The sequence below is a fragment of the Micromys minutus genome (genome assembly GCF_963924665.1).
Source record: "Micromys minutus genome assembly, chromosome: 18".
Lineage (NCBI taxonomy): Eukaryota > Metazoa > Chordata > Mammalia > Rodentia > Muridae > Micromys > Micromys minutus.
Genome location: NC_137953.1, coordinates 15001373 through 15029017, shown reverse-complemented (window position 1 = coordinate 15029017; position 27645 = coordinate 15001373). Strand labels below are relative to the sequence as shown.

The following is a 27645-nucleotide window of genomic DNA, read 5'->3' as shown; positions in this document are numbered from 1 at the left end:
TCAAATGGCACAGTAACGTTTATTTCAACCTTCAAACAGCACAAAGAAGTGACAGCTTCTGATGCCAAATCATACAAGGGTTATTGGAGGAACAAAACAATGGTAACATAAAGAAAATCATTCAGACAACAAAAAGTAAGTGCTTCACATCTCACACAACGCCGGGGCTTCCAACAGCAGGAACAAGGCAAAGCCCGATCCGAGAGAAGGTGCGTTCTCGCCTGGGAGTTTATGCCCAGGCCACTCCAAACTCCACCGCTCCACTCAGAGTTCCCTAAACCTCATCTTAAAATGTAACTAGGATTTGGGAGTGGTAACAATGAAAACAACCTCAAAACAGAAGAGTGTGGCAGGAAAGTAAACAGTAAACAAGGTTTCCCATAAGGCATCAGGAGACCTGCTGGCTGGCTCCTCACTGCACCAGCTTAGAAACATGTTATTTCTCAGCAAACCCAAAACTTCAGAGGGTTAACCAGCAGGTCCAGCCAATGCTTTTAGAGATAGTCCTGATCTCTTATTTTTATTTATACATTTTTTTTGTTTTGGTAAATGTTTCATATAAAACATAAAATCAAGTTCTATTTTATAAAAAAACTGAATATTTTAATAGTAAAAATATATATATTTAAATTTCTTTTTAAAAAGACACATAGCAATACTTCATAAGACTGGATTTGACTACCCCACCCACCCACGGCCAGCCATCCACTCCGGCACTGTGGACAGCTACATGAAGGTACATTAAGGCAAAGGCTCCTGGTGAGGCGTGTCCACTGTGCCTGGGCTGGAGACTCAAGGTGAGCACCTGCTCCTCTCGGGTTAGAAGGGCTTCTCCCTCACGTTCACTGAGCCATCCTGCATCCCGAAGTAGACTCTCTCTGCCATGTTGATGAAAAGGCCTGTGTCCACCACACCTGCAGAATGAAGAATCGGTACGTTAAGGTCCAGCTTCCCAAGACAGGGCAGGCATCAAGTGTCCCTGGGAGAAAACACCACAAGCCACACCAGACAAAATACAAACCGAAAGAACCTGGGGTTATCTTTGTTCCTTCCTGGCACCTCTTCCTTCTACTACATCGAGGCTTGCTCTGTGCACCCAAATGTGCCCTCCTCATCCCACGGCAGACCCTCTGCTCAGGCTGTCCCCTTGCCTGCTGCCCAGCCTCAGGGTCAAGGTTGGCGGCTCCTCTTCATCCTCCCACGTGCCTGCCATAGAGACCCTAAGTCTATGTACATCCTCCTCCCGGGGATGTCAGTCAACTCAGAGTAGGAGACAGTCACAAAGCACACACCTGACAAAGGAGCCACACCAGAATACAGTTCCTAAGCCACTAAGTAAGCGACAACCCAACAGAAAAAGGAATAAAAGACCCAACAAGCACTTCTTAAAAGAAGCAAACTCAAAAAGCATTCAAGCTCACTACTGAGGGCATGAACAACTCAATCACCAGGAAGAGTAACCAGAATGTAATCAGGCAGGTGACCAGAATGTGAAGGCACAGACAGGAATATTCCTGAAGCCTGCTGGCCACTGTCCAGCTCCTGGCTCAGTGACAGACTCTGACTCAAAGAAGACAGGACACAGCTGCTTCTGAATAAACATGGGTTACACACATGCGCCTGCATTCACTTGCACACTCTTGCAACACACACACATGCACACACACACATACTAGCATGAATATATCACCATATTGTTTGCAAACACATACTAACAGTGGAAAACTCTGCAATTAACTAAATATATACGGCCTTCACAAAAACTGTTCACATTACAGTGAGTTAACCCTGGCTAACTGTCAAAGAAAATGGGAGTGAGCCCAGTGCATAGGGAAACATGGACCCGCACTGTAACTGGCACTCTTATTGGGCAGCGATTTAATATTATCTTGTAAAATCAGACCAATCTTTTGATCTGGTACTTCCATGCTAGCTCCAGATAAAAAATGCAAATGACCACTAACACGGATCTGGTTAGGTAAATTGAAATATCACCATTATTTCTTAAAATTTATTTATTTTATGTATTTGAGTACACTGTAGCTGTCTTCAGACACACCAGAAGAGGGCATCTGGTCCCATTACAGATGGTTGTGAGCCACCATGTGGTTGCTGGGATTTGAACTCAGGACCTCTGGAAGAGCGGTCAGTGCTCCTAACCACTGAGGCTTCTCTCCGGCTCTCACAATTTGTTTTAAAGTAAGGTTGGGCTGGAGTGATGGCTCACTGGCTGAGGAAACTGACTGTTCTTCCAGAGGACCCAGGTTCAAATCCCAACACCCATATGGAAGCTCACAACTGTCCATAACTCCAAGATCTGACACCTTTACACAGACATGCATGTAGGCAAAAAGACCAATGCACATTTAAAAAAAAGTAATGTTATCTCTTGTGAGTCATAAATGTAATAAGCTAAGGAGAGAGCAGAACACAACCTAAGCATGGTATGCGCTTTTTAACTTGGAGTTAAAAGGAGTGAGGTAGGGGAGCTCCAACTTGTGTTTTATGGAAGATCATCTCAGAGCAGGCCATACAACTCCTTTAGTAACACTAGCTTTCTCCAGACAGGGTAACTAGTTGCCTGATGGGTGGCTGGGGTTGAGGGGGTTGGTGCTTGCCACTGTTTACCCATAATGTTGAACGAGGTATAAAGGAGATAAAGGTATAAAGGAAAAAGGATAAATTAAAACATCTGTGGGCAGCCCTCAATACACAAAATGAAGTCCTGGCACAGCTAGCGTTTTCTGAGATGGACAAAGCAGTGTCCAACACTCATTCTGATCAATACCTTTGCAGCACAGCCTAGAGGCTTCAAGTCAAACCCACTTCAAAAGCTATAAAGAAATAGCAGGGCAGCCGTCTAAGGCATGATTCTGGAGCCTCAAATTAATGAGTACTAGGAGGGACTGATCCCCTCACCCCAAATAAAACCCAGAGGAAAGGGCAGAGCTTGCTGAATGTCAGCAGAGGCCAGACCCAATGAAGCATGGATAAAAACTCTTTCCTGCATGTCTCCCTCACATAAATGAACCTGGCAAGAAATAGGAAAGCTCTCCCGTCCCCTTGCCCTGGAAGTCTGTCTAATCTAACAGGCAAAAAAGAGGAAAGGAGAGCAAAGACACACCAGGAATGGACCTGTGGTAATAGTCCTTCCTCACTCTACATGTAACTGCAGTCTCCGTTGTAGATTCTGCATGCTTAGGAAAAGCCCCATCAAAATTCCAACCCAGTTCTTCATAGAGCTGGAAAGAGCAATGTGCAATTTCATCTGGAATAACAAAAGACCTAGAATAGCGAAATCCATCCTTAACAACAAGAAAATATCTGCGGGAATCCCTGACCTCAAGCTATATTACAAGGCAATTGTGCTAAAAACTCCATGGTACTGGTACAGAGATAGGCATGTGAATAAATGGAATAGAATAGAAGATCCAGAAATGAGCCCTCACATATATGGTCACCTGATTTTTGACAAAAAAGCTGTAAACGTTCTATGGAAAAAGGACAGCCTCTTCAACAAATAGTGTTGGTCCAACTGGCACTCAGCATGCAGAAGAATGAAAATAGACCCTTTCTTATCTCCTTGTACAAAGCTCAAGTGCAATCGGATCAAAGATCTCCACATTAAACCAGGTACACTGAAATTATTAGAAGAGAAAGTAGGGAAAATCTTAGAACACATAGAAACAGGAGAAAATTTCCTGAACAGAACAGTAATGACTCGTGCTCTAAGGTCAAATATCGACAAATGGGACTTAATGAGATTGCAAAGTTTCTGTAAGGCTAAGGACATTGTCAAGAAAACAAAACAGCAGCCAGCAGATTGGGAAAAGAACTTTACCAACCCCACATCTGATAGAGGCCTAGTACCAAGGTATACAAAGAACTCAAAAAACTAGACACCAGAGAACCAAACATCCCTATTAAAAAATGGGGTACAGAGCTAAACAAAAAGTTCTCAATGGAGGAATATAGAATGGCTGAGAAGCATCTAAGGAAGTGCTCGACATCATTAGCCATCAGAGAAATGCAAATCAAAACAACCCTGAGATTCCACCTCACACCAGTCAGAATGGCTAAGATTAAAAATTTAGATGACAGCAGATGCTGGTGAGCATGTGGAGAAAGAAGACCACTTCTCCATGTTGGTGGGGTTGTAAACTGATACAACCACTCTGGAAATCAGTCTGGCGATTCCTCAGAAAATTGTACATAGTACTACCTGAAGACCCAGCTATTCCACTTCTGGGCATATACCCCAGAGAACCTCCAACACACAACAAAGACACATGCACCACAATGTTCATAGCAGCCCTATTTATAATAGCCATAAGCTGGAAAGAACCCAGATGTCCTTCAGTAGATGAATGGATACAAAAATTGTGGTACATTTACACAATGGAATACTACTCAGCTATCAGAAACAATGACTTTATGAAATTCTTAAAAAAATGGGTGCATCTAGAGAATATCATCCTGAGTGAGATAACCCAGTCACAAAAGAACAGACATAATATGCAGTCACTGATAATTGATACTAACCCCAGAAAGCTCTGAACACCCCAGAAACAACTCACAGACTATATGAAGTTCAAAAAAAAACAAAGGCCAAAAAGAAAAAAGAAAATAAAAAACCATTATGCTTAATCTTTACACACCAAGAAAACTTTGACTATTTCCAGGTTACATCCTGTTTTACATGTACTTTATGCTCATTGTAACTAGTAAGATTTTAATGCACACTATCAAACCTTTAAAAAAAAAATCAAGTACTGACAAAAGTGTATTTGTATACTTTTATGCAAAAATGCTTAAAATCTGTATATTTATCTTTGTTTTTTAAATTAAAGTTGTTCAATTTTTTTAAAAAGTCTAAAAAAAAAAAAAAGAAAGTATTTTGTGATTATATGGAAGTTCCTACAAAATGAAGTCATAATAAGGGAAAATAACAGCTTTGGGCTGTTTAGTACAACACTGTAATGTGAATAAATGTCTAAGTCAAAATGCTTTCATATTAAAAAATAAAATGTTTTTATGGACTACTACAATTTAAAAAAAAAGATAAAGCCAAGAAAGGCCTTGGGAAGAGCAAGAGAGCCCCCTAGTGGGCAAAGCAGGAACTGGCCTTCCCACTCCACCCTGGGTCAGCCTGCATTAACTGGGCAAGTGCTCTCTGCCTCCTAAGCATGGCCTCCACATCCTCATCCTCATGCCTTCTTGGCCTTTTAGTTAGAGCGGCAACACTAAGTGACGGAGTAATTCTTCTCTTTCTCTTAATGAATGAGGGAAATACTGTCAGAAGACTTGGAAGAAGCTGCCTTATTACCCAGCACATATCTAACTGGTTTAATTATGTTAGTTAATGGGGACGGCAGTGCGGACTTTCCCCCAGGGACTGTTATCATCCAGCACTGTTTTAAGACGTGATCTAATTCATTTAATCCTCACAATGACCCCACAAGGTGGGTACTAGTTTGAGCTCTTTTTAAAAAGGAAAAACTGGGGCACACAGCTCTTAGCTAGGGGATCCAAGTTCATACTGCTAGGGCATGGCTGGGTTAGAAGTTCATCCAGGCAGTCTGCTCCCAGCATCCGCTCAGTCCCTACACTCTGAAAAACTACCCAGATATAATTCAGATTGCTCCTCAGCATTGCAAGAATGATGCCTTTCAAATCAGCTCCTGTAAATCCCGTCTTACAAGCTCTGACCTGCCAAACTTAAACCTGAACGCCAATTCACCTCTATCTGGCTCACCCAACCCTCAACCAGGTTGACTTCTAGTCGATTCCCTTGGCATACATTCTAGGTTTACATTGTATGGCCTCGCTTGAGCGACAAGCACTCAAGTATGGCCTTGGGACTGGAGAGATAGCTCAGCGCTTAAGTGAACATACTGATCTTGGAGAGACCCGACTTGAATTCTATCTAAGCACCCACAACGGGGAAGGCTCACAACTAGCCGAAACTCCAGCTCCAGGAGATCAGACGCCCTCTTCTGGTCTCTATGGGCACCTGCACTTAAATATACTTATTCACACATATAATTAAAAATAACACAAATCTTAAAACGTCCAAGTCAAGAGACAGAAAACCTAAGGTTCACACCTTGGTGATGTAGTTGTTAGTCAAACGACTTACCTTGGTTCTGGGTCCGAGTGGTCCCCTGTTAACTACCTCATCCAAGGGGGAATTTAATAAAACTTTTTAGAATGTTGATCACTGTCTAGAGGGTGTGATGGCAGTACACAGATCAATAACACATCTATTGAACTGCCCCACACCTAACAAGGCGACCTCTGTCAACTGGACTTTTGCTGTTCTTCCAGCAGAAGCATCACTTTCAGTATCTGCAGACATGGCTCCACACAGCCTGCCCCAGTTTACAACAGCTCTAAGCGACTAATTCCCTGTAATACAGGTACATCTTGCCTATGATACGTAACCAGTGAATGTAGGTGACCTGAGTCACTTCCCCCACACAGGTCAAAGAGGCTGAATCAGCCGCCTGGAAAGGGGACCTTCCATCAGCTCCGAGGCTGTCCCAATTCAACCGACTATAAAATACATCAGCACTATTTCACAAGCCAAGAGGAGGAAGGTGACTGAGTTAAAGACCTCACACTGAGCACATGCTCATGAAGAGGGGTAGTCATGAAGCGAGCTCCACCCGCTTACCTGGAGTCATTTTGATGGCTGTGTTCACTTCACTCCATTTGTGTACCCGATCAAACTTCCAGTCCAGGATAAAGTTCCCATTGTCTGTCACCACAGGCCCCTAGAAGACAATTTTCCAATGATCAAGGATGAAAACTCAGGTCGGCAAGAGCAAGAAGGATGACGGCCAGATAGACGTCCCACTGTGCTTCCTAGAAGGTGGTCCCACAAAGCAGTGGTGAGCAGGCACTCTGCAGTCCTGCAGACTAGGACCATGTCTTAACGCCACACAGGTAAGAGTTAAGAGGAGCCACTGACTTCCCCGAAACTTGTTTCTTAAGTGGTAGAAAGGGGGACAGAGACATAAACAGGAAGGGTTCAAAGCAGTGACATTTTCAACTTAGCTGAGTGAAAACCAAGAGTACTGCCCGACAACATCGTTACACCTCAAAGCTTAGCGACATGAGGCTGCACAACCTCACACCACACCTTATCCTCAGCATGTCTCATTTCAACGATGGGCAAAATGACAATCAGAGGTCAGACAGCAGAGGGGACCAAAGTTTTAGCTATGAATCCGGTATTCCTCAACACCACTGGACACTAGAAAAATCAGACTATTGGGTAACATAAATGTTGACAGACATAGGCATAGGAGCCCGGCATGGAGCACAGTTAAAACTGTGCACAGGTAAACCAGGTGTGGTGGCTTCTGTGTCTAATCGCAGGACTTGGTAGGAGGAAGATCACAGGAGTTCAGGTCAGCCTAGACTACACAGCAAGTTCAAGGTGCACTCTCTTCACACAAAACTTGGAGGGAGTGGGATAAGATAAGGCACTGTATAACCAGTAATCACAGCTTCCTTCTAAAGAGACGTCAAGGAAGTATTGACAACGGGGTAGTTATTAATCATTTATTTTCTCTATCTCTCAAACTTTTCTAATAGCTACACATACACTTCAGTTTGGGAACATTGCACTTGGTTGCTTATTTAAATACAAAAGAAAAAGTTCTCTGTAACCCACAGTTAGAAGCTGAAGAGAAACATCTCCACAGGACTATCCTGTGTTCACACCTCCACCATTAGCACCACCATCCCCCCAGAAAGTCTACTTCTTTCTACATCTAGAATAGAAAATGCAGGTGATGTAGCTTAGTGGTAAAGTACTTGTCTAGCATTTCCAGAAGCCTTGAACCCAGTTCCTATTGCTGGGGAAAAAAGAGAGGGTGTGGCTACCTTGTACCGAAAGTTCCTGGAAAAAAAAAATCATCTTCCTCTAGCCTTCTATTCTTGGACTAACCAATTGGAATTTCAGTGGCTTTGGAGTTTAATGTAGACTGTTACCAATCTGTGGGCAGATTATCTGGGGCCATCTACACCTTCTGAAAGGTAAACCCTTTGAAATGTAGGCACACATGATTCCCACCAACCAAAAGGCAAAGAATGATACCAGAGCTGGGGAAACAGTGGAGCTCACCTTTAATTCCAGGGGAGGCAGAGGCAAGCGGTTTTCTATAAATTTGAGGCCAGCCTGGTCTACGGAGCTAGTTCCAGGACAGCCAAGGCTACACACAGAAATCCTGGGGGAGTGGAAGGTGCTACCAGATAGGGCTGAGGACTAGAGCTAAAATTTACCCATTTTTCTATGACCTGCCTATCTGGTGTTTCCAACATATTTAAAAAGTGTCATTTGTAGCCTATGTTTTGTCTCTGTGCAAATTTAAAATTGTTACCTCATTGGAATGCAGAATTTGGAATAACCTAAATCTTTGTTCCCAGGCCATAGTTATTCCTAGTTGGCTCTAAAGTAAAACTTGTCCTCTTTGAGATGAGACTTTTACTCTTGCACTGATAGCCTCAGAAGGAATGAAAGAGAAAAGAAAAATACCATACCACAGAACCTGAAAAACTTTCTGTCTCCCAGAACTTCCCAAAACATAGTGTTTAAAGGCCATTCACCCAACAGTCCAGACCTCAAGTACCCCGAGGAATGCCAGGAAAGAGCCACACCCCCTTTTATGGGGAGGGGCAGCTGAGGAGTTGTGCACCCTCGAATGCACACATCGCACACTCGCGCACACCAAAAGGCTTCAGGGCCCAACTGACACAGAAGGCACTGGAGCACACACTGAGTTGGGGTGCTCAGAAACCTCCCTGCCACTTACTGCCTTGTTGACAGCCATCCGAAGTTCCACTTCACCTCCAAACTTCTGGGCCACAGCTCGGCTCACTGGGACATAGGCCATTGGGATGACTTCAATAGGAATTCCCTTGTGCCACCGATCCCCAAGGTTCTTGGAATCTTTCCTGGAAAAAACGTCAATCAAATTAAGTGAGTTCCATATACAAAACCAAATTCAAGCTAAGGTCTCACTAGACAGCCGAAGGGGAAAAGGACAGTTCAGGGACTTCGGAAATATGGGCTGCTTTTCACTAAAGACACTTGAATAGCAAGGCAAAAATGCTTGCTATAAAATCTGCTCTGATGGTCTTCCGGCTAACAGAGGCTGTCCTTGCAGCCATGGTTTGTCCAGAGTCATATAAAGCCTCTCCTAACATGCTCACAACAGTTCCTCCTTTCTCACTCCCTGAAAGAAAGTCAAGCCTGGTCACAGACTGAGCATAACAGTCACGTGTGGAAAAGCCTGACCCCAGAGGAAGCAGGATGTGCTGAGTCACCTCCTGTGGACAGCGCTTGCCTGGCTTCCTGAGATTCCCTGTGAAAACCTAATGAGTAACACATGCAGAGGAGCTCTGCCTACAGGGTGACACCGCTCCCTCCCCAGGCCCAGCTCCGTGCAAGAGTGCTGTGTGTTTCGGTAATTAGCAGAGTCACACTGCCCATACACCTTCTCAGCTGAACCCTGCAACAAGTACCTGAAGTCAGCGATCACAATGAAGCGACTGGCATAACCAGCCACGATCTTCTCCTGGGTCAGGCAGCCTCTGACAGGAAAGAAGGGCGTCAAGATTAGAGCGAGATCATCTTCATTTGGGAAGTAGGATCAGACATGGGAATCCCAAATGTGTTCAATGCTGACACTCATCTTCAAAGAGCCAATCCTCAATCCTATAATGCTACTCTCTAGTAAACGAGCTACAGAGACATTTGCCAGTGTCGGCAGAAACCTAGAAAGTAGACAATGGTCCTATTCAGGCCAAGCACTTCCTCTCCAACAGGCATCTAAGAAGCACTGTGTTAGGACATTAGACATGTCCTGAATAGATGACCAGTTTGGAGCACCTACCCTGTGGGCTGTGACAGCACAAGGCCAGGGACACTGAATCGTCTGGCCTATGGCTACGGCTCCCTATATAAATTCCCTCACACCTGCAACAAGGATTGTGTAATACATTTTGTAAAATGTGAACACTGTCGTTCTAATAAATGTTTCCAAATAAAGAGTGATTACAGACTTCACAGCTTTAACACAAAAGGCACAGACCTATCAGTCTAACAGAAGAATGTGCTGTGTAAGTACAGAACAGCAAGATAAACCACCTCACTGAGAGACACAGGTTACCTGTCAGCAGACAGACACTAATGATCAGAAGTGCTAGGCTGGCTCATGGCATACGGTATCAGGATGCTGACAGGAAGAAAAACTCATGTGTATCACTGTTTTACAACTGTTTACTCTGTGCTCCATCTCATTTTGCTAAGGGTTAGCTGACAGTCTCTTTAGCAACAACACTCACCCACCACCCTTGATGAGATTGAGCTCAGCATCCACTTCATCGGCACCATCAATGGCAAGGTCAATCTGTGGAGGGAAGGAAGAGCCTCGTGAGCTGAGATGCTGCGGGAATCCTGATCAAGCGGTGACAGCTCATCAGGTTCTCAGCAGCTCCGTTAGGTAGGCCCAATATGTCCACTCAATCGCCCAAGAGACTACGGCCCAGGAGAGTAAGGTGCTTTGCAGGAGATACAAGGGAAGGGAGCTGAGGGTCTAAGACATACACTGTCCAGTTCTTAACCACTACCTTCGTTTCCTTTACTCTCCATGAACAAGGTGGAATTGTCAGCATGGATTCCCAAAATGGACACTATCATTCCCAAAGAACTTAAAATACTGGCTCTGAGGCGCGGGTAAGGGCAAAAACATTTAAGAGACTGCAGTTTGGGGCTGTCCAAAAGACTACACAGATAAACAGCAGGACTGGAGCATTAACTTCCTGGGGAGAGGAAAGATCACCAATGAAAGAGCAGAGAAAAACTGATTCCAAAGACGGAACTAATGAGGTCAGATATAGGCAACTTCAAGTGAACAAGATGAAGTGAAGACATCTCCGAAGGTGACAAACATTCAATGCACACTTGAACTGGAAACTGTCTCTGCCCACAGAGCTCCCCCAGGAGGTCCTTCCCAGTGTTTCACTAAGTACTCCACAGCATCAACTGCTAGACCCTGGCAAATCCTCACTCCATGTCCATCCCCTATGCCCTATCACACCAGACAGTCTGGGCAACATCCAGGTATGCCCACATACCATAGCTACTACCTTTCCTTCCAAAGATCCTCTCTTGGCCCTGCCACGGAGCCTGGGCAGCTAACCACAAACCTAGCCTCTTACTGTAACTCTCCTCTAGAGCCCTACGTGCATAAGTTATAATTCTGCTCCTGCAGCTTAAGCAAATGGCATACCCTTTCTATATCTATCCACTGGGACGTTACAGTGCTGTCAAGATTAAACTTAGCCCCACACCCAGTGACAGCTCAAGTGTTCCTGGGGTGACAAAGGATGCGGCTCACTCTCCACAGTTTCAGTCTCTACTGGTATATCCTTGAATTTAAGTCTTTTCCACAAATATTAGCTTTAATTAGTTTTCAAGTGGCCACAACTGCCTAAAGTATGACTTTTTCCTCAGCTTAGGTGTGAGTTCCGCAGGCTGGCTCACTTATGAAACGGGAATTTCAGGAAGCCATGAACCAACCCCTTTACTATGCCTGCACTGAGCCCTAAAGGTTAAATCTTTAGGAAGCTAACCCTGTACTATGCCTACCCTGCCACTTCTTTGCTTGTGAGTTTAGTCAGAATTAACACTCAAGGCCCCAGAACAAAAGTGAATATAATTGGCTAATGTTTTCTGGACCTGCCAAAATAGCTGGAGCCCATGAACAACTAGAAGCCACCCCCCCCCAAAAAAAAAGGAGAAAAAGACAGTCAAAAGTCTCGATCAATCACCACCACCCCCCTCACTCACCTCTGGGTGTTGATCCAGGTCACTGAGGGTTAAGCCATATTGCAAGATAAGTTGCCTGGCCTAGGGAGGACAGAAAAAAGCAAGCAGCACAGTCATTTACACTGAAAATGTGGCGAGGGTCTGCGGAATCCTTCTGATGTCAAACCCTAAAGACTGACCTAGGTTCTCTCTCATATCCCAAACTTGCTTTCTGACACTGGGAGATGTAGCCCCGTGAAGAGCAATTCTGACTGCTACTTCACTGCAGGAGCTGGAACCATACAGTACAAAGAGGAGACAGTTCCAGAAGTGAGCTAAGAGCTGCTCCTCCCTGACTTGGGAAACAATGCCATGGTGCTCCAAAAACTTCTAATAATACATTTGGGGGGCTGAGATACACACTCAATTCAAACTTAGCCTAAGTTATACATTATGTCCTGTCTCAAAAGACCAAGGATTGGGACTGGAGCTCAGTGTACAGCATTTCTCCTAGCATGTCAAAGGCCTCAGGTTAGATCCCAGCATGGGCAGGGGCAGGAGATCCAAGAGGCGGGTACAGGAGAACCTTCAAGAGTGGAAAAGTGGAGTCCCAGAAAACTAAAAAGATCCTCCTCACAGCTCCCTTCCTTGCCTCAGACCTCTGCCTTACCCACTGACAACCAAAAGTGTTTCCCAGCAAACCACGCTGGTCAGGGAGCCAGATCCTCACTGTGACACTGCCTTCCTCCCTCCTGTAGACCCTCTTAGCACCCACCTTGCCCTCTACATCCCAGAAAGCCGGTGCCAGCAAGGAATCCATCAGGGTGAGATAAGAATGAAACTGCTCAGCTAGACTTAGTTGGCCATTGCTGATCCAAACTTCCATAATCTGACACACCAGGTCATTTATTTTAGCCTTATTTAAGCACAGCACAATTTGGGGAGGGGGACATTTTCTGATAACCATTAACTCGGTCCCTTGAATATAACAGAGAGTACAGCACATTTACACTAAAATCCTTTAAGGTACACCAGGCTTCTTTCATAAAAATGGGTACTGTTGACTAGGGAGCTCCTGCACAAGGTCTAGGGACAAAGGCTGAGATGAACATAATGCCTTTGGGTGTCAGGATTGGCCAGCGTAAGACAACTAGGAATGTAAGTACATTCTTTCCTGCAATACAGGTAAGCTCCTTCTTCCCTTGAAAGATAAGTGTTTGACTTTTCCTGACTTCCCTGGTGCTTTTCTTATATAGAGGCCTTTTTGCCCTCTATACCTCTCCCCATTCCTCCAAGCTGGGACCAGGGAACCACCACCACCCCCAATACTACACGAGGCAGAAACACAAAAGCACTTTCTACCAGGCAACCACCCACGGCCACCACACACCTTTTAAAATCCAGAGAGGAACTAAGGAACAAAAAACTTAACAAAGACAAGACCAGATATCAACACCTAGAATTACAACCATCTCGAAACCAGATGCCTAAGCACCAAAGTAGAAACACAGTAACAGCCAGACCTCTAAGTATCCCCTAGGGCCCAGCCACTCAACTACAGTAGGCCTGAGAAACACACTACGGATGCAGCGCAAGGCAAAGGCTTCAAAATGGCTATTATGAATTATGAATATGATAAGAGACCTTAAAGATATAACAAACCCTCTCCCTGTTCAAAGTCCAGGAGAGATTAGGGAGACCAGGAACATACCTCAGCATAATGAAGAGAACAAACCCAAAGCCATCAATTTAAATGGAGAGAAACCTAAAGCAATTCCACAAATATCAGGAACAAAAAAAAAAACAAGACAAGGCTGTCCTCTCTCCATAGCTATTCAATACAGTACTTGAAGTCTTAGAGCAATCAGACAACGGAAGTAGACTAAAGGAATACATCTGGAAAAGAAGTCAAAGTATCTGTATTTGCAGAGGATGACAGTACACCCAAGTGACCTAGTAATTCCACCAGGAAACTCCTATGGCTGATAAGAACTTTCAGCAAAGTAGCAGGATACAAACTCAATGTTCATCAATCAATAGCCACATATGCAAATCCTATACACAAATGAGGAAGAGACTGAGAAATAAATCAGGGAAACAACACCTTAAAATCTTAGGGTAACTGACCAATTGAAAGGCGTATATGATTAAAAACAAGTCATTGAATAAAGAAATGGAAGGAAATATCAGAAGCTCATAAATTGGTAGGATTAACATAATAAAAATGCTTTTTGACATCCTACCAAAGGCAATCTAGAGAGTCAGTACAATTGCCACCAAAATTCCAACCCAATTCTTCACAGATCTTCAAAGAGTAATTTTCGGCTTCATATACAAACAAAACCCCAAGACAGCTCCAATGCTCCTGACTAAAGGACTGCTGGAGACATCAGCGTCACCATCTCTGACCTCAGCCTCAACTCCACAGCTATAGTACTAAACAGTGTGGTTTGGGCACAGAAACAGGCATGTAGATCAACAGAATTCCACTAAAGACCCAAACACCTATGGACACCTGATTCTGAATGAAGAAACCAGAAATATGCATTGAGGAAAAAAAGTCGACATCTCCAACGAATGTTGCTGGTCAAACTGGATGACTCCATGCAGAAGGATCCAAATAGATCTATATTTATCACCCTGTACAAAACTTTCAAATGAATCAAAGACCTCAATTTAAGGAAGACGCAGTGAGTCTGGCAGAAGAAGAAGTGGGGTAGTTTGAGCTCAATGGCACAGCTAAGGACAGAATACATTAGCTCTGGCACCAAGATCAACAGCTAATAAACGGGACCTCATGAGACTGAAAAGCTCTGTGCAGCAAAGGCGCCATCGTTCGAAGCAGCAGCCAACAGAATGGGATAAGATTTTTAGCAACAACACACCCAACAGAACTAAACATTTTTTTAAAAAAAATAAAAAAAAAAAAAAACACCTGGACATCAAGAAAACAAATACCCGATTTTAAAATGGGGTACAGATCTAAACAAAGAATTCTCAAGAAGGATCACAAATGGCTGAGAAGCACTTAAAGAAATGTTCGACATCCCCAGTTATCTGGGAAATGCAAATCAAAGCAGCTCAGAGAGTCCACCTCCCGCCTGTCAGAAGGCCTAAGATCAGTAACACAAATGACAGTGAGGTTGTAGAGCAAGGGGAACACGCTTCCATTGCTGTTGGGAGTACAAACTTGACAGCCACTATGGAAATCAGGGAGGCAGATCCTCAGAAAAATGGTTTATCACCTCAAGATCCAGCTATACCACTATAGGCATATATACCCAAAGGATGCCTCATCCTAACTCAAAATACTTGAGCAACTGTGTTCATTACTGTTCTGTTCATGGTAGGAAGCGGGTGAAGGGACCAACAGATGAAGGGATAAGGAAAGTGTGGTACACTTACACAAAGGATTTTTACTCAGCTGTTAAACAATGAAATTCACAGGTAAATGAAGCTAGAAAACATGATGTTAATATACTTTCTGGCATAATGTGTTTTATTCTTGGGTTTTTTTTTTCTACATAAGTTTTATTGATTCTCTGGGAGTTTCACTTCCATGTTCTTCCCACTTGTGACCTCCTACCCCAAAAGAGATAAAAATGAAGGAAAAAAATCATCCTGAATGAGGTAACCGAGACCTGAAAAAGACAAATATGGTTTGCATTCACTTATACATGAATGTGTCAAGTCTGGCATGATCTTGGTGGGAACAAAATAACATGGTTCCTGCCCCTGGGACAGGGCCAGTGGGCATGGGCCTCCACAAGTGTCCATGGCTTGTTTGTAGGATAATGTGCATTGTGCATATTTGAGATTCCTCCTTTAAGGAATGTCCTCCCTGTTAAAGATTATTCCTTGATAATCAGAGAGAGCACAAGTCCCGGAGGCAAAGGTGTGGCTAATGTCTCAGCAAAATGGTAAAGGCTGGGACCTTCAGGACAGCCCTTAAGGCTGTGGAAATAACTCTAAAAATACAGGTTCAAAAATGTATTTCTCAAAAAATAAGGATGCAGTATGAAATATATGAGGAGCTTCATGAATCTGAAAACAAAGGCAGCTGCACTGTGAGCCAATTTATCAGAAAGATACAAAGGAGAAAAAGAGATTTAGGGAGTGGTAATGGAAGGAGATCCCTCCCAGCTAAATTTTAAGTTTGTACTTACAAGGGCAGACTCAAGATCAGCCTGAGACAGAGCTAATTTAGGTCCAGGTGTGGTAGAAAAAGTAATTTCAAGAGGGATCCCCACCCAGTTGGCTTATTATCTATGCTTAATAGAGGCAGACAGATCTCTGAATTCTTTTGCAATGTTAAAAGAAAATGTACGCTTTCTCTCTCCTACGAATTAAGGGGCTGGGTTCATAGGATGCTGATTCATAGGATAATCAAAAGAAAACCTGGAGTAAATGATTGATCTGTAAAATAAGACTGGGCTTATGACCTGCAAGAGATGAGCTATCCAGCATTTCTTAGAATAGAAAGAGAGAACTGCTAGAAGAATTATCTGGAGCTCTCCAGAGAAAGCAGATCAGAGAGAAAGCAGATCAGAGAGAAAGCAGGCTGGAAAGCTGTCTCAGGCAGAGGCCACCAGCTTTGACCCACAATTTGACTTCAAGTTGTTGATCCCAAACACCCCTTCTCTCAGAACCCCTCTCCATGATGTGAACTGTTAAGTCTTTGTTAAGCAGATTATAATCCATATAACCAGAGTTCAGGTCTAGAGTAAGAGACTGGGGGTAGACTGGCTCACCCTAGGAAGGGGAGGTAGGGTAGTTGTGAATGCATTGGGGGTTGGGGGGCTGGAACAGGAAGATTGAGTGGGATGGGGAGAGATGGGAGAGATGAAGAACAGAACAGATAAAACTATGGCTTCCAGCTTCTTCAACCTGAGCAGCTACCAGTGCCCACAACTCTCCCAACTGAGCACAGCCACTGTGGGAATACTCAACTGTTCTTACAAACCCATGTGAAAGCAGCTGTTTCTCTTGGTTCTGTTTCTCCGGTGAGCCCTCACTGGTGGACAGAATTTTGCAAAGTCAGATAACAACAGATTCTCTGTCTACTTACTCTCTCTTTCCCCAGCTCCTTGCTTCCCCATCCACTTCTGCTATTACATACTCAGAGAGTGAACTACACTTGCATTACTATAACTTCACAAATTCTTTTTGTCCCTTCATCCCTTAACAGGATAACAGTCCCTGAGGCTAAAGACCACAGAGTTGTCTCTGCAATACCCCCAACAGTACCTAACTCATGAGAAAACATCAAAGTAAATGAAACAAATAAAACTACACTCACAGCTGTGCATGGTGGAATATACTTTTTAATCTCAGCCCTCAGGAGACAGGCAGAAAGATGAGTCTACACTCCAGGTCAGCCAAGGCAACATAGCAGACCTGACAGCTGCTAAGACATGGACAGGGACACATGACAGCGGGATGTACCTGGAAAGATGTGGGGATGCAGACGAGGTCCAGATTCTCTTGCTTCACTCTTTCAGCTGTGGAGACAAGAGTCACAATGGTTGTTCCATTCCCCACAACTGATTGTCTTGTGCATTTCTCAAATTCAACCAGAGGGGAAAGGCCTGTCACTGACAGCTGCCTCTGCAGACAGTAGAGGGCCTGGGGGGCCAGTAATGAGCACAAGAAAAGCCACTTCACTGGTACTGCTGCTGTGTGTCTGCGATTTCCTAAGAGCTGAATATACAACCTTTATTTGTTTACCTATTTATCTATTTAATATGAGTACACTGTAAGTGTCTTCAGATACACCAGAAGAGGGCATTGGAGCCCATGACAGATGGTTGTGAGCCACCATGTGGTTGCTGGGAACTGAACTCTGGAAGAGCAGCCAGTGCTCACTGTCCCACCTCTCCAGCCCACATACAACCTTTTAAATCCAGATAGCCCAAGAGATAAGTTATAACCATCACCTCTGGCAGCCGACTCTCAACCTTAACTACAATTCTATACGGCCTCTCCAGGATAACATCAGAACTTTATATTTCTTAAAACTATAAGGATCTATAGGCCCCAGAGGGTGATTGAAGATTGGGAAAGGTACATATTAATTTTACATTTTAAAGTTTTAAGAAATCTTAATTTTAATGATCTTAAAAAGCTGTCTTCTTAAGATGTCGAGTCTTTTTAATTAAGGGTGTCTCTTGGAAGGTTTGGATGTTATTCTTGTGTGTCCACAGTAATTCCTGTGACCTAACAACTCTCCATACGCAGGGTTACGGTAGATAAGTACTGGACACTAAATCTCTGGTCAGTCATCACCCCGTTACAGCCACTTCCTGACCATAACAGGAACCTGGGTTTGCCTCCTAGGCCCTGACCCTTGGCACCACCCAAGATGGGCATTTGGGCAAGCCTCTCCCAGGCTTTGTTTTCACCAACAAAGAGCAGGGCTGCAGAACCTGTTGAGCAGCCACCTGAGCTGATAATGCCTGAGCCTCTCCTAAGTACAGAGAGGACCCAATCAGAGTGGAGTCAACACCTGCAAAATCCAGCCACCAACTGCAGGTGCCTCATCAGACAGGACACTGTGACCTCCATTTGTTTGTCTGAGAAACACACAGGCTTCAGAGGAAACCTGAGACCAATGCAGAAACCCTGACATACATATCATATGCTGGGGCCTCACCTAAGCCAATTTCTCCCCTCTAGCTATACACAATAAACGCAGGCATTGTTTCCCCAAAATCAGCCATAGGGGACCAAGAGTTCCTCCTTGTAAGAACACAAACACTCAACTAACCTCAGATGAGCAACAAGCTCTTCCCATCTCTACAGGGCTGAGTGGGAACTGAGACAGGTGCCACCTGCGCCCATTCCCTCCCTCCCTCCACCTCCTGGTCCCTGAACACATGAACACCCAGTACCGTCTGAGAGTGAGGACGTACCTATCCGCTGCACAGCATGGACAATTGTAGAACCACTTCCAATTCCCAGCACTTGGTTATTCTGCCAAAAAGAGGGATGGAAAAACAAAATTCATCACTACAGTACTTTTACTCTCTTGGTCTTGACTTTTATAGTGTTGAATCATCAAGAACAGTTCATAGCACAGGTGCCTACTTTACAGACATGTAACCACTGAGCCTCAAAGCTGTACTTTACCCTGCTTTCCAGCAGAAAGAGCCCTCCTCTCTCCTTTCTGACACTCATACCATCCCCATTCAGCATTCCTCCATATTTATGCCCCAAATGAATAATTAGTGGCTCAAGTATTTACACCATTAATACAACCCACAGTAACTGAAGCTGGCCTCACAGAAATGGCCTGCAAATAACAGTGAAAGATTCCTGGCCAATCTAAGAGAGGAAGAAAGAGAGGGGGTGGGAAGGGAGGGAGTGGGAAGGAAGAAGGGGAAGGGGAGGGAGGGTGTGTACTGGGGGTGGGAAAACAGAGCCTGGGTTTTGGGGGGAGGGGGGCTTTGGCTTGGTTCTCACACAAGTTCAACTCTTAGAACACAAAAGACACAGCTGTAGATCAAGACATTTCAGGGATGCTTCATGCCTACCAACCAGAACTCTGCCCAAGTCAGCAAAAGAACAGGGTAGGGGGTAGGGTAGGAAGTACTTCAGAAGTAAATCTTCCTTCTATCCAGCTAACACCAAGGGGCCTTACTTTTCATGGGAAGAGAATGAAAGCTTAGGAAGTCTTCATGTGCAGAGCATTTCCATAGCAAAATTCTGGGCTGGAGCCCTGACACTGTGAGGACTAATGTGTTGGGTTCAGCCTCGCCCCAGAATGTAGATATAATGGTGAAAAGGCTGGAAAGGATTTTACTCAATGTAGCTTCACTAAGAAAACACAAAGCAAGCATTTTGGCCATCCTGGGGCACTGATGTGAGCTCTGAATTTTGCTAGGAGGGAAGGAACAATAGAGACACATAATTAAGCAACACTGGCCAAACTCTGCTGTTTGATCACTATCAGAGTTAAGATGTTTGCTTCAAAGACATCCTTCTTGCTGGAGGAAACCCAGCATGAAATGACTGCTCCTACCTAGGGGGTGACTTCATCACAGACAGCAATTACATCTCTAGCTTCCAACACTAAGCCTGCCATCCTAAGAGGAGATACCTGTGGTCAGATGATAGGACCACAAAGAAAAACAAAACAGGACACTAACTATCAAAGCCAATATGGAGCCTGGCCCCTAAGGAACTTCCCGGAACACCCTACTTCAACAACAGATCAGCAGCTGACCCTGAACACTGCCTTAAAACAGCAGTTTTCAGCCTGTGGGTCTCAACCCCTTTGGGGGTCAAATGACCCTGTCACAGGGGTCACAAATCAAATATATTTTCATTTCTACTTCATAGCTGTACCTTTGTAACTATTATGAACCGTAATGTAAATATCTGATCTAATTTTATGGTTGGGGGGTCACCACATGAGAAACTATACTTAAGGCTCATAGCACTAAGAATGTTGAGAAACAATGGCCTAGAAGACCCACAGTTGCTTTCCACCAAGAAGTGATACCAAGAGGACCTACATATCTTAATAAGCCAAATTTCACAACCACCCCTATGACCTAGAGACCCACTAGCTCACTTGACAGATGTGTGCAACTATGCAAGAAAAAACACTGAAGACTTTGAAGTGAGCCAGAGAGTAATAGAACTTCAATAGAACTGTAGCACCTGCCTGTATCCGGCAATCCTACAAGTGTGTGCAGCTCAACAGCTCTCTGGAGGCTGACCTCAACCTGTAGAAGACTTCAGCATACCTTGTCCATAAAATTCAATTCACTGTGTTCTATGAGATGCAACTCGTCATTACCCTATATTTATTATACAATAAATTCTAGTCTTTAAGGATTCATTTCATTTTACTCACATCCCATTAATTTAATGAGTTTAATAAAATATTGATATAAGAAAAGTTAATGCCCTTATCATGTTACTGCACAAAGAAAATCGTCTTTTAATCCCATCGACCACACGCACGACCTCACTTTATACAATTCAAGGAGTAAGACTGCTGAAAGAACTGTTTCTCAAATTTCTTGGAGTGGGGACAACTATCAGCAATTCACTTGGCAAGGGAGAAGCTATTGAGAAACTTCCTCGTAGGAAGAAGAAACTAAACCCACAGTAGGGGTAGGCCCCACAGCTCTAGGGCCCCACATCCCCATGCCTCATTTGTTCCTTCTCAAAATTAGACTATATCTAAAGCTAAAAGACAGAAAGAATGACCAATAAGTAAAACCCAAACCAATCAAATCCTAATGCCAACCACACTTAACACACTAAAAATGCTTCTAGCTGGTCCTCTCCTATGTACAGTAGACTTTACCCATCATTTTCTGTGGGCTTTTGTGGAGGGCAGGGTGTTCACAAGGCAAAGTTAAAAGCCCCTCAAATAAATGGTGGCACTGTACAAGCTGTGAGGTTTTTAAATAAGGGACAGGAAGGAAAGTCTACTTTTGCATGGAAGTCCTCACTTAAGCTTAGAAAGTCTCAGGCACTTAGACTCAGAAACTTGAGGCAGTCATCCTTGGCCAGTCCAGTCTCTGCTGGGGACTAGCCTGTGGTCTTGCCTGTCCACCCAGAAGGCCATCACCCTTACATGCACCAGCAAATGGGTGGAAGACCGGGGGTTCTGGATACAGGACACACAGTAGGATTTCTTGTCCTGGGTAGAAACAGCCTGCACCAGGTGGCTGCAGAAGGGGAGGGAAGAGAACTAGGAAATGAGGGGACTCAATGCCTGTGTGTTTGCTTGTTTATTGAGATACACTAGGGAGCCCTGGCTGCCCTGAAACTATGTAGACCAGAATGGCCTCAAACTCAAGAGATCTGCCTGCCTCTGCAATCACGTGATGGGATTAAAGGTGTGTACCACACCCAGCAAATTGTGTTTTCAATCCTGGAGAAGCCATCACACCCAGCAATGTGTTTGGTTTTTAATCTGGTAGAAGCCCAGATTAACATACTCTTCCAAACTCACCAAATACACCTAGAGGCTCAGCCCGCCAGAGTCAATCTTACAGATTTCACCTGCCAGGACACCCTTAATAAAGTCATCAGCTGCCCCCACAAACTCAAAATGCAAGGGACTCAAGGAAAGGACCCTAACAAAATATTTTAAACAGCTAAATATCAATATGTGAAGTATCCAGACAATGGTGGACACCTCGTTTCTTAAAGCCTAGGCAAATTTTACCTGACCCTCACATATGACCTGAGGCCGAATCTGACTTCCAGACTCCTCATTAGCTTATATCAGTCCCAGTAGTCGGTCAAGTAGCACAAAGGCCAACTTAGAACATCAGACAGGCTCTACTCTAGAAGATAAACTGCAGGAGTCTGCCATATCCTGCTACCTTGAAACAAAATGACAGACCCAGGAGTGAGTGCCCCAGCCAAAGCCAACTAGAAGTGGGGAAACCTGCCTGCAAACTGGCCCAACAGCTGAGAGCCCTTCTAAAAGGCAATACTAAACAGCATGTTATCAACTCCAGTGGAGACAATCTCATGAATTATGAGACTGGCTTTGGTGGGCAAAGCCTCTTGGTGTATGTGGAATGGTTTCTACAAGATTAAAAACACAAAAGTCGCCAGGCATGATGGTGCACCCCTTTAATCCCAGCACTAGAAAGGCAGAGGCAGGCAGATCTCTGTAAATTCCAGGCCAGCCTGGTCTACAGAATGAATTCCAGGGCTGTCAGGAATACCTAGTAAGACTCTGTCTCAGAAAACAAAATACTAATAATAATATTAATACTGTCTGCCACTAGTTTTCTCAGGCTAAGCCAATCTAAAGCACAGGCTCCACGGAGAACAAAGAATGAAGCAACAAACCATAAGGATAGCAGAGCTGTGTACAGCGACCCATCTGAGGTCACTACACTTTTAGAATCAGGCAAGTCTGGGCCTGGTGACAAAGATTCAGAAGTCTGAGTTCTCCATCTACCCTGAAATACAAATAGTCATGGTGGAAACCAGCGGGCTGAGGGGTTTGGAAACCCCACACTCACAGTGCCTAGGAGAGGGGCCACCTCCGTATCAGTACCCCACTCCACACACCTCACCGAACACTGCCTATGCAGGTCTCACTGTACCCAGGGCTGAACGTATAGATAACGTTAACTCTCCTCCCAGAGCTGGGAGTTGGGCAAGAGAAAAGCACAGAGAACTAGAACAGAGGTCACGTTGAAGTGTCTGAGAGTCAGAGTGAGGAAGCTGAGTGTGCACATACCTTGGGAGGCAGAACCAAGAGGCTAAGGGTAGAGTAGTGAGACTCACATAGACTGCAAAGCCAACAGAGTCCACATATCAAGTCCCCTGGCTTGCTACGTGCTAGCCAGCTACAAAGTAAGAGAGAGGGGAGGGCTTCTGAGCCAGCCTGAGTTTCCAAACAGGAAGAGGAAACTGTCCTCTCCTAGTCTCCTTAGGAAGCCAAGGGAAAACTGAAAGGAGTAAAGTCCTTTGAATATGGCTAGAACCTGAGGTGAAGGTTTGCAGACTTCACTTTAATCAAATACATAAGGATTAAGCAAAGGTCAAGGAGTTTCGAACAACAAAACATTAACAGGATCATTAAGATAATGGGCTTTCCTAAGGTATGGATTCATGTAGCAATCCATTTAGTCGCTTCATGACGGTATTTTGAAATCTCTCTCGTCACTGTCACAGTTTGACAGCTTTGGCACCGAATTCCAAACACTGAGCCGAATTACACATTTTACACTCACACTCATACACCGCACGCCCTCCTAATTGGAGTATCAAAGTCCTATGCTAACTAAATGAGCAAAAAGCTACCCCAGGAGAGTGTTGAGAGCCCTGCTGGGAACAAAGATGGTGTTCTTCTATAGAACAGGCAAGCCAGAGGCTATCAGACCCGGCCCCGCCCACTCAGGCCACCCTCGCTCTAGGCAGAAGATAAAGCTCTAAGAACACCAGCTCTGCAAAGTAACTTTGAGCTGCACAGCGTTAACAAAAGAGAAGAACTCCCTCTAACGGGGCTGTGGATTCTGATAACACGATCTAAGAAATAGGAAACAAGACCGGGAAACTTCACCACAGGACAACAGAAGTAATGCAATTAAGATAATTAACCTCCTACGAGAAGGCAAACCCACCTACACAAAGAGTCCACTCACGGCACCACACCTGCCACCTAACAAATGGGGACACAGCCTTACTGAGTAACTGCAAAACTCCTGGACCCCGCCTAAAGAGCAGCCCCTCCAGATGTGTCCACCCGACCCTGTCAACAGTAACGTGATGGCTTCTTTGTAAAGGCTACACTCAAGCTCCTCAGAGGGAGGAGCTGAAAAGCTTGTTTGGGGTAAAATTTCAAAACACTTCGCAAAATAGCTCTCACTGATGTGAAGAACAGCAGCCTCGGGGCTCACCATTTTCAATGGGCCGATTAGGAGACACGCATTAACAGCCTGACAAGACTCTAAACAGGGTAATGCCAGACTCAACTGTGCATCCAGTTCCAGCCGGACAGGGAATCTCTGTAGAAAAGCCTCTAGTTGGGGGAGAGTTGACACCCACCCATTCGGCGTCTAAAAGGCCTTTCAAGGGTTGGGAAGAACAGCGTGATTTCGTGTACAAGGCTCACCCTCTCCCCTCTCTCGCAACCCTCGCCTTTTCAGGAGTCAGGCGCACCCTGGCAGTGCCCTGGGCGCGTAGCACGAAGCCATCACGCCGCCACCGGCTGCCCACCTTCACGTGGTTCTCCACCGCCGTGTGGCTCGCCAGCTTCTTAGCCTCCTCGGCCTTGGACATCGTGGAGGGGGCCGGGCCGCCCGCGCTCGAGCCTCTCTTGTTGCTGCAGGTCTCCGACTGTGCACGCCCCGGCAACTGCACGTGGGAGCCCGAGAGGCCCCAGTTATTCCCGCCCCCGCCCGAGGCCGCGCCCCCGGCCCGCCCGGGCAGTGGGGCCAGGACCCGCCCGTAGAGGGTGCTGAAGGGCCCGGGGCGCTGCATCCCGCCGCCTCGCTCCAGCCTCTGCGGCCGCCCCACCCCCAACTCCTCCGGAAACCCGCTCGCTTGCGCAACCTGGCCCGCACGTAATGCCAAACGCGTGTTGATGGGAAATGTAGTCCGGCGGCGGCAATGGCTCCCAAGCCCTTCTGCAATCCGGACTACAAGTCCCACAATGCCATCGACTTAGTGTGCAAATCACCCGCCTTGACTCCAACCTTACTGTCCGGAAGGTCCGGGTAACTGCTGTCTAGGAAGCTGATCCCCTACCGTGGGGCCAAGTGTTTACACCTTTAGGTGAATTCCAAGAACCTTTCTGGCTGTACGCGTGTTCTAAAAAAGGAAAGAGACCTATTAAAAAAAACCTGACCTTGTTTGCCCAGAAAATGAGAACGTTGCTGTGTTGTAGGCGAGTCCTCAGGCAAGTGGTTCTACCAACACAACGGTCTTTTTAAAAAATCTTTTAACTACACCTTACTATTTAAGCTATGCTTGTGTGCATGAGTGCGTGCTGATGTAGGCCACCGAACAACTTGCAGAAGTCCGTTATCTGGCCATCTTGATAGTGTCCGTACTTTACCGACATAGCCATCCCATGTCACCGCCTTCTTACAGTGCTGTGATACACACTTGGGACTCCCAGGTCTTCTGAAGTCTATACTAGGCCTTCACAAAGCCAAGATTCCAAGTGCAATCAGTAGCTCCTGCCTTGGACGTTGTTCTGCTCTTAGAATTGGATGTGAAGGTGTCTGTATGGAGCCTAGGTAAGCCCTGAGAGGCCAGTGTGCCGTATTGGGCTTCCTTCTCTGCCTTTAGTTTGCTTCTCTGTGAGGGGTGCGGAATTCTTATCACCACCTTTACAAGCAGGAGAAACTAGTGCTAACCGAGTCTTACTAAATATTTGAAGTTCTTAGTCTCACTGTTGAGTTCAGTCCAAACTGGACTGAAACTTGGAGCATTTTTCTTGAGCTGAGATTACACCATTGAGAAGGGCTAGAAGTTCTTTTTGTTGTTTTGTTTAGGCGTTTTGAGACAGGGTCTCTCTTTGTAACCCTGGCTGCTCTGGAACCCTGTAGACCAGATGACCTTGAACTCAAGGAGATCAGCCTGCCTTTACTTCCCCAGTGAAGGCAGAAAGCATGTGTCTGCAAATTCCCAAGAGCTAGAATCTTCCAAGAACTCCCAGGAACAATAAAAGATAGGACTCAGTTTATTTTTGCAACTTTTATAACCTGAGTTTTATCTTTGAGACTCTCTTGAGGAGCCCACATCCATACATGGGTAGTATCTTAAGAGATATTGTTGCTGTGATGAAACACCATGGCTAAAAGCAACTTGGGGAGGACATATGGATTTATATGTTTATATGGATTACATATCCTGAATCACAGTTCATTGAGGGAAACAATGTCAGGAACCTGGAGGCGGACAGAGGTGCTGTTTACTGACTTGCTCTTCCTGGCTTACTTAACCTGCTTTCTTACAACACCCAGAACCACCAAGCCAGATACAGCCCCACCCTCAATAGGCTGAGCCCTCTCACACCAATCACTAGTCAAGAAAAGGTCCTACAGGCTTGCCTCCAGGCCGATCTTATGAAGTCATTTTCTCAATTGAGGTTTCCTCCACTCAGATGACTAGCATGTTGACATAAAACTGCAATACAGATAGTATCTCCTTTCATATGAACCCCATATTTAAATATGAAATAAAATCTCTTTATAATAAACTGAACTATGATTTGGATCCTGGTTTTATCACAGTAGAAGTCTTGGGAAGAACTCCTGCAGTGGAGAATCAAATAACCCTTTTAAAAAGTGGGGTACAGAGCTAAACAAAGAATTCTCAACTGAGGAATATCAAATGGCTAAGAAGCACCTTAAGAAATGTTCATCATCCTTAGTTATCAGGGAAATGCAAATCAAAACAATCCTGAGATTCCACCTCACACCAATTAGAATGGCTAAGATCTGGTGACAACAGGTGCTGGCAAGGATGTGGAGAAAGAGGAACACTCCTCCATTGTTGGTAAGATTACAAGCTGGTACAACCGATCTGGAAATCATATGGTGGTTCACTCAGCTATATCACTCCTGGGCATACCCAAAAGACATTCCAACATATAACAAGAACACATGCTCCACCATGTTTATAGCAGCTTTATTTATAATAGCCAGAAGCTGGAAAGAACCCAGATGTCCTTCAATAGAGGAATGGTTACAGAAAATGTAGTACATTTGCACAATGGCATACTACTCGGCTATTAAAAATAATGAGTTCGTGAAATTCTTAGGAAAATGGATAGATCTAGAAAATATCATCCTGAGTGAGGTAACCCAATCACAAAAATACACCCATGGTATTCATTCACTAATAAGTGGATATTAGCCCAAAAAAAAAACTTGGAATACCCAAGATACAATCCACAGGCCACATGAAGCTCAAGAAGAAGTATGACCAAAGTGTGGATACTTCAGTCCTTAGAAGGGGAAACAAAAATATTCTCAGGAGGAAACATGAAAACAAAGCTTGGAGCAGAAACTGAAGGAAAGGCCATCTAGAGATTGCCCTACCTGAGGATCCAGCCATATTCAGCTAGCAAACCCAAACAATATTGCTGATGCCAAGAAGTACATGCTGACAGGAGCCTGATATAGCTGTCTCCTGAGAGGCTCTGCCAGAGCATGACAAATACAGAGGTGGATGTTCACAGGCAACCATTGAACTGAGAACAGGGGTCCTTAATGGAGGAGTTAGAGAAAGAACTGGAGGAGTTGAAGGGGTTTGCGACCCCATAAAAATAACAATAACTACCAAGCCGTGCTCCCAGGGACTAAACCACTATCCGAAGAGTGCAC

At 44.8% G+C, this 27645-nt stretch overlaps 1 protein-coding gene across 1 annotated transcript; it reads right to left on the bottom strand.

Annotated features, from left to right (window-relative positions):
* RPIA (ribose 5-phosphate isomerase A) lies at positions 1 to 24800 on the bottom strand. Its single transcript, XM_080932296.1, has 9 exons — positions 24527 to 24800; positions 18733 to 18793; positions 17267 to 17322; positions 11864 to 11923; positions 10357 to 10421; positions 9535 to 9603; positions 8823 to 8964; positions 6677 to 6776; positions 1 to 914 (listed from the first exon to the last, which is right to left on the bottom strand). The coding sequence occupies exons 1-9, from the start codon at positions 24788 to 24790 to the stop codon at positions 820 to 822; spliced, it is 912 nt and encodes a 303-aa protein (XP_080788422.1). The 5' UTR covers positions 24791 to 24800; the 3' UTR covers positions 1 to 819.
* Positions 24801 to 27645: the final 2845 nt, after the last annotated feature.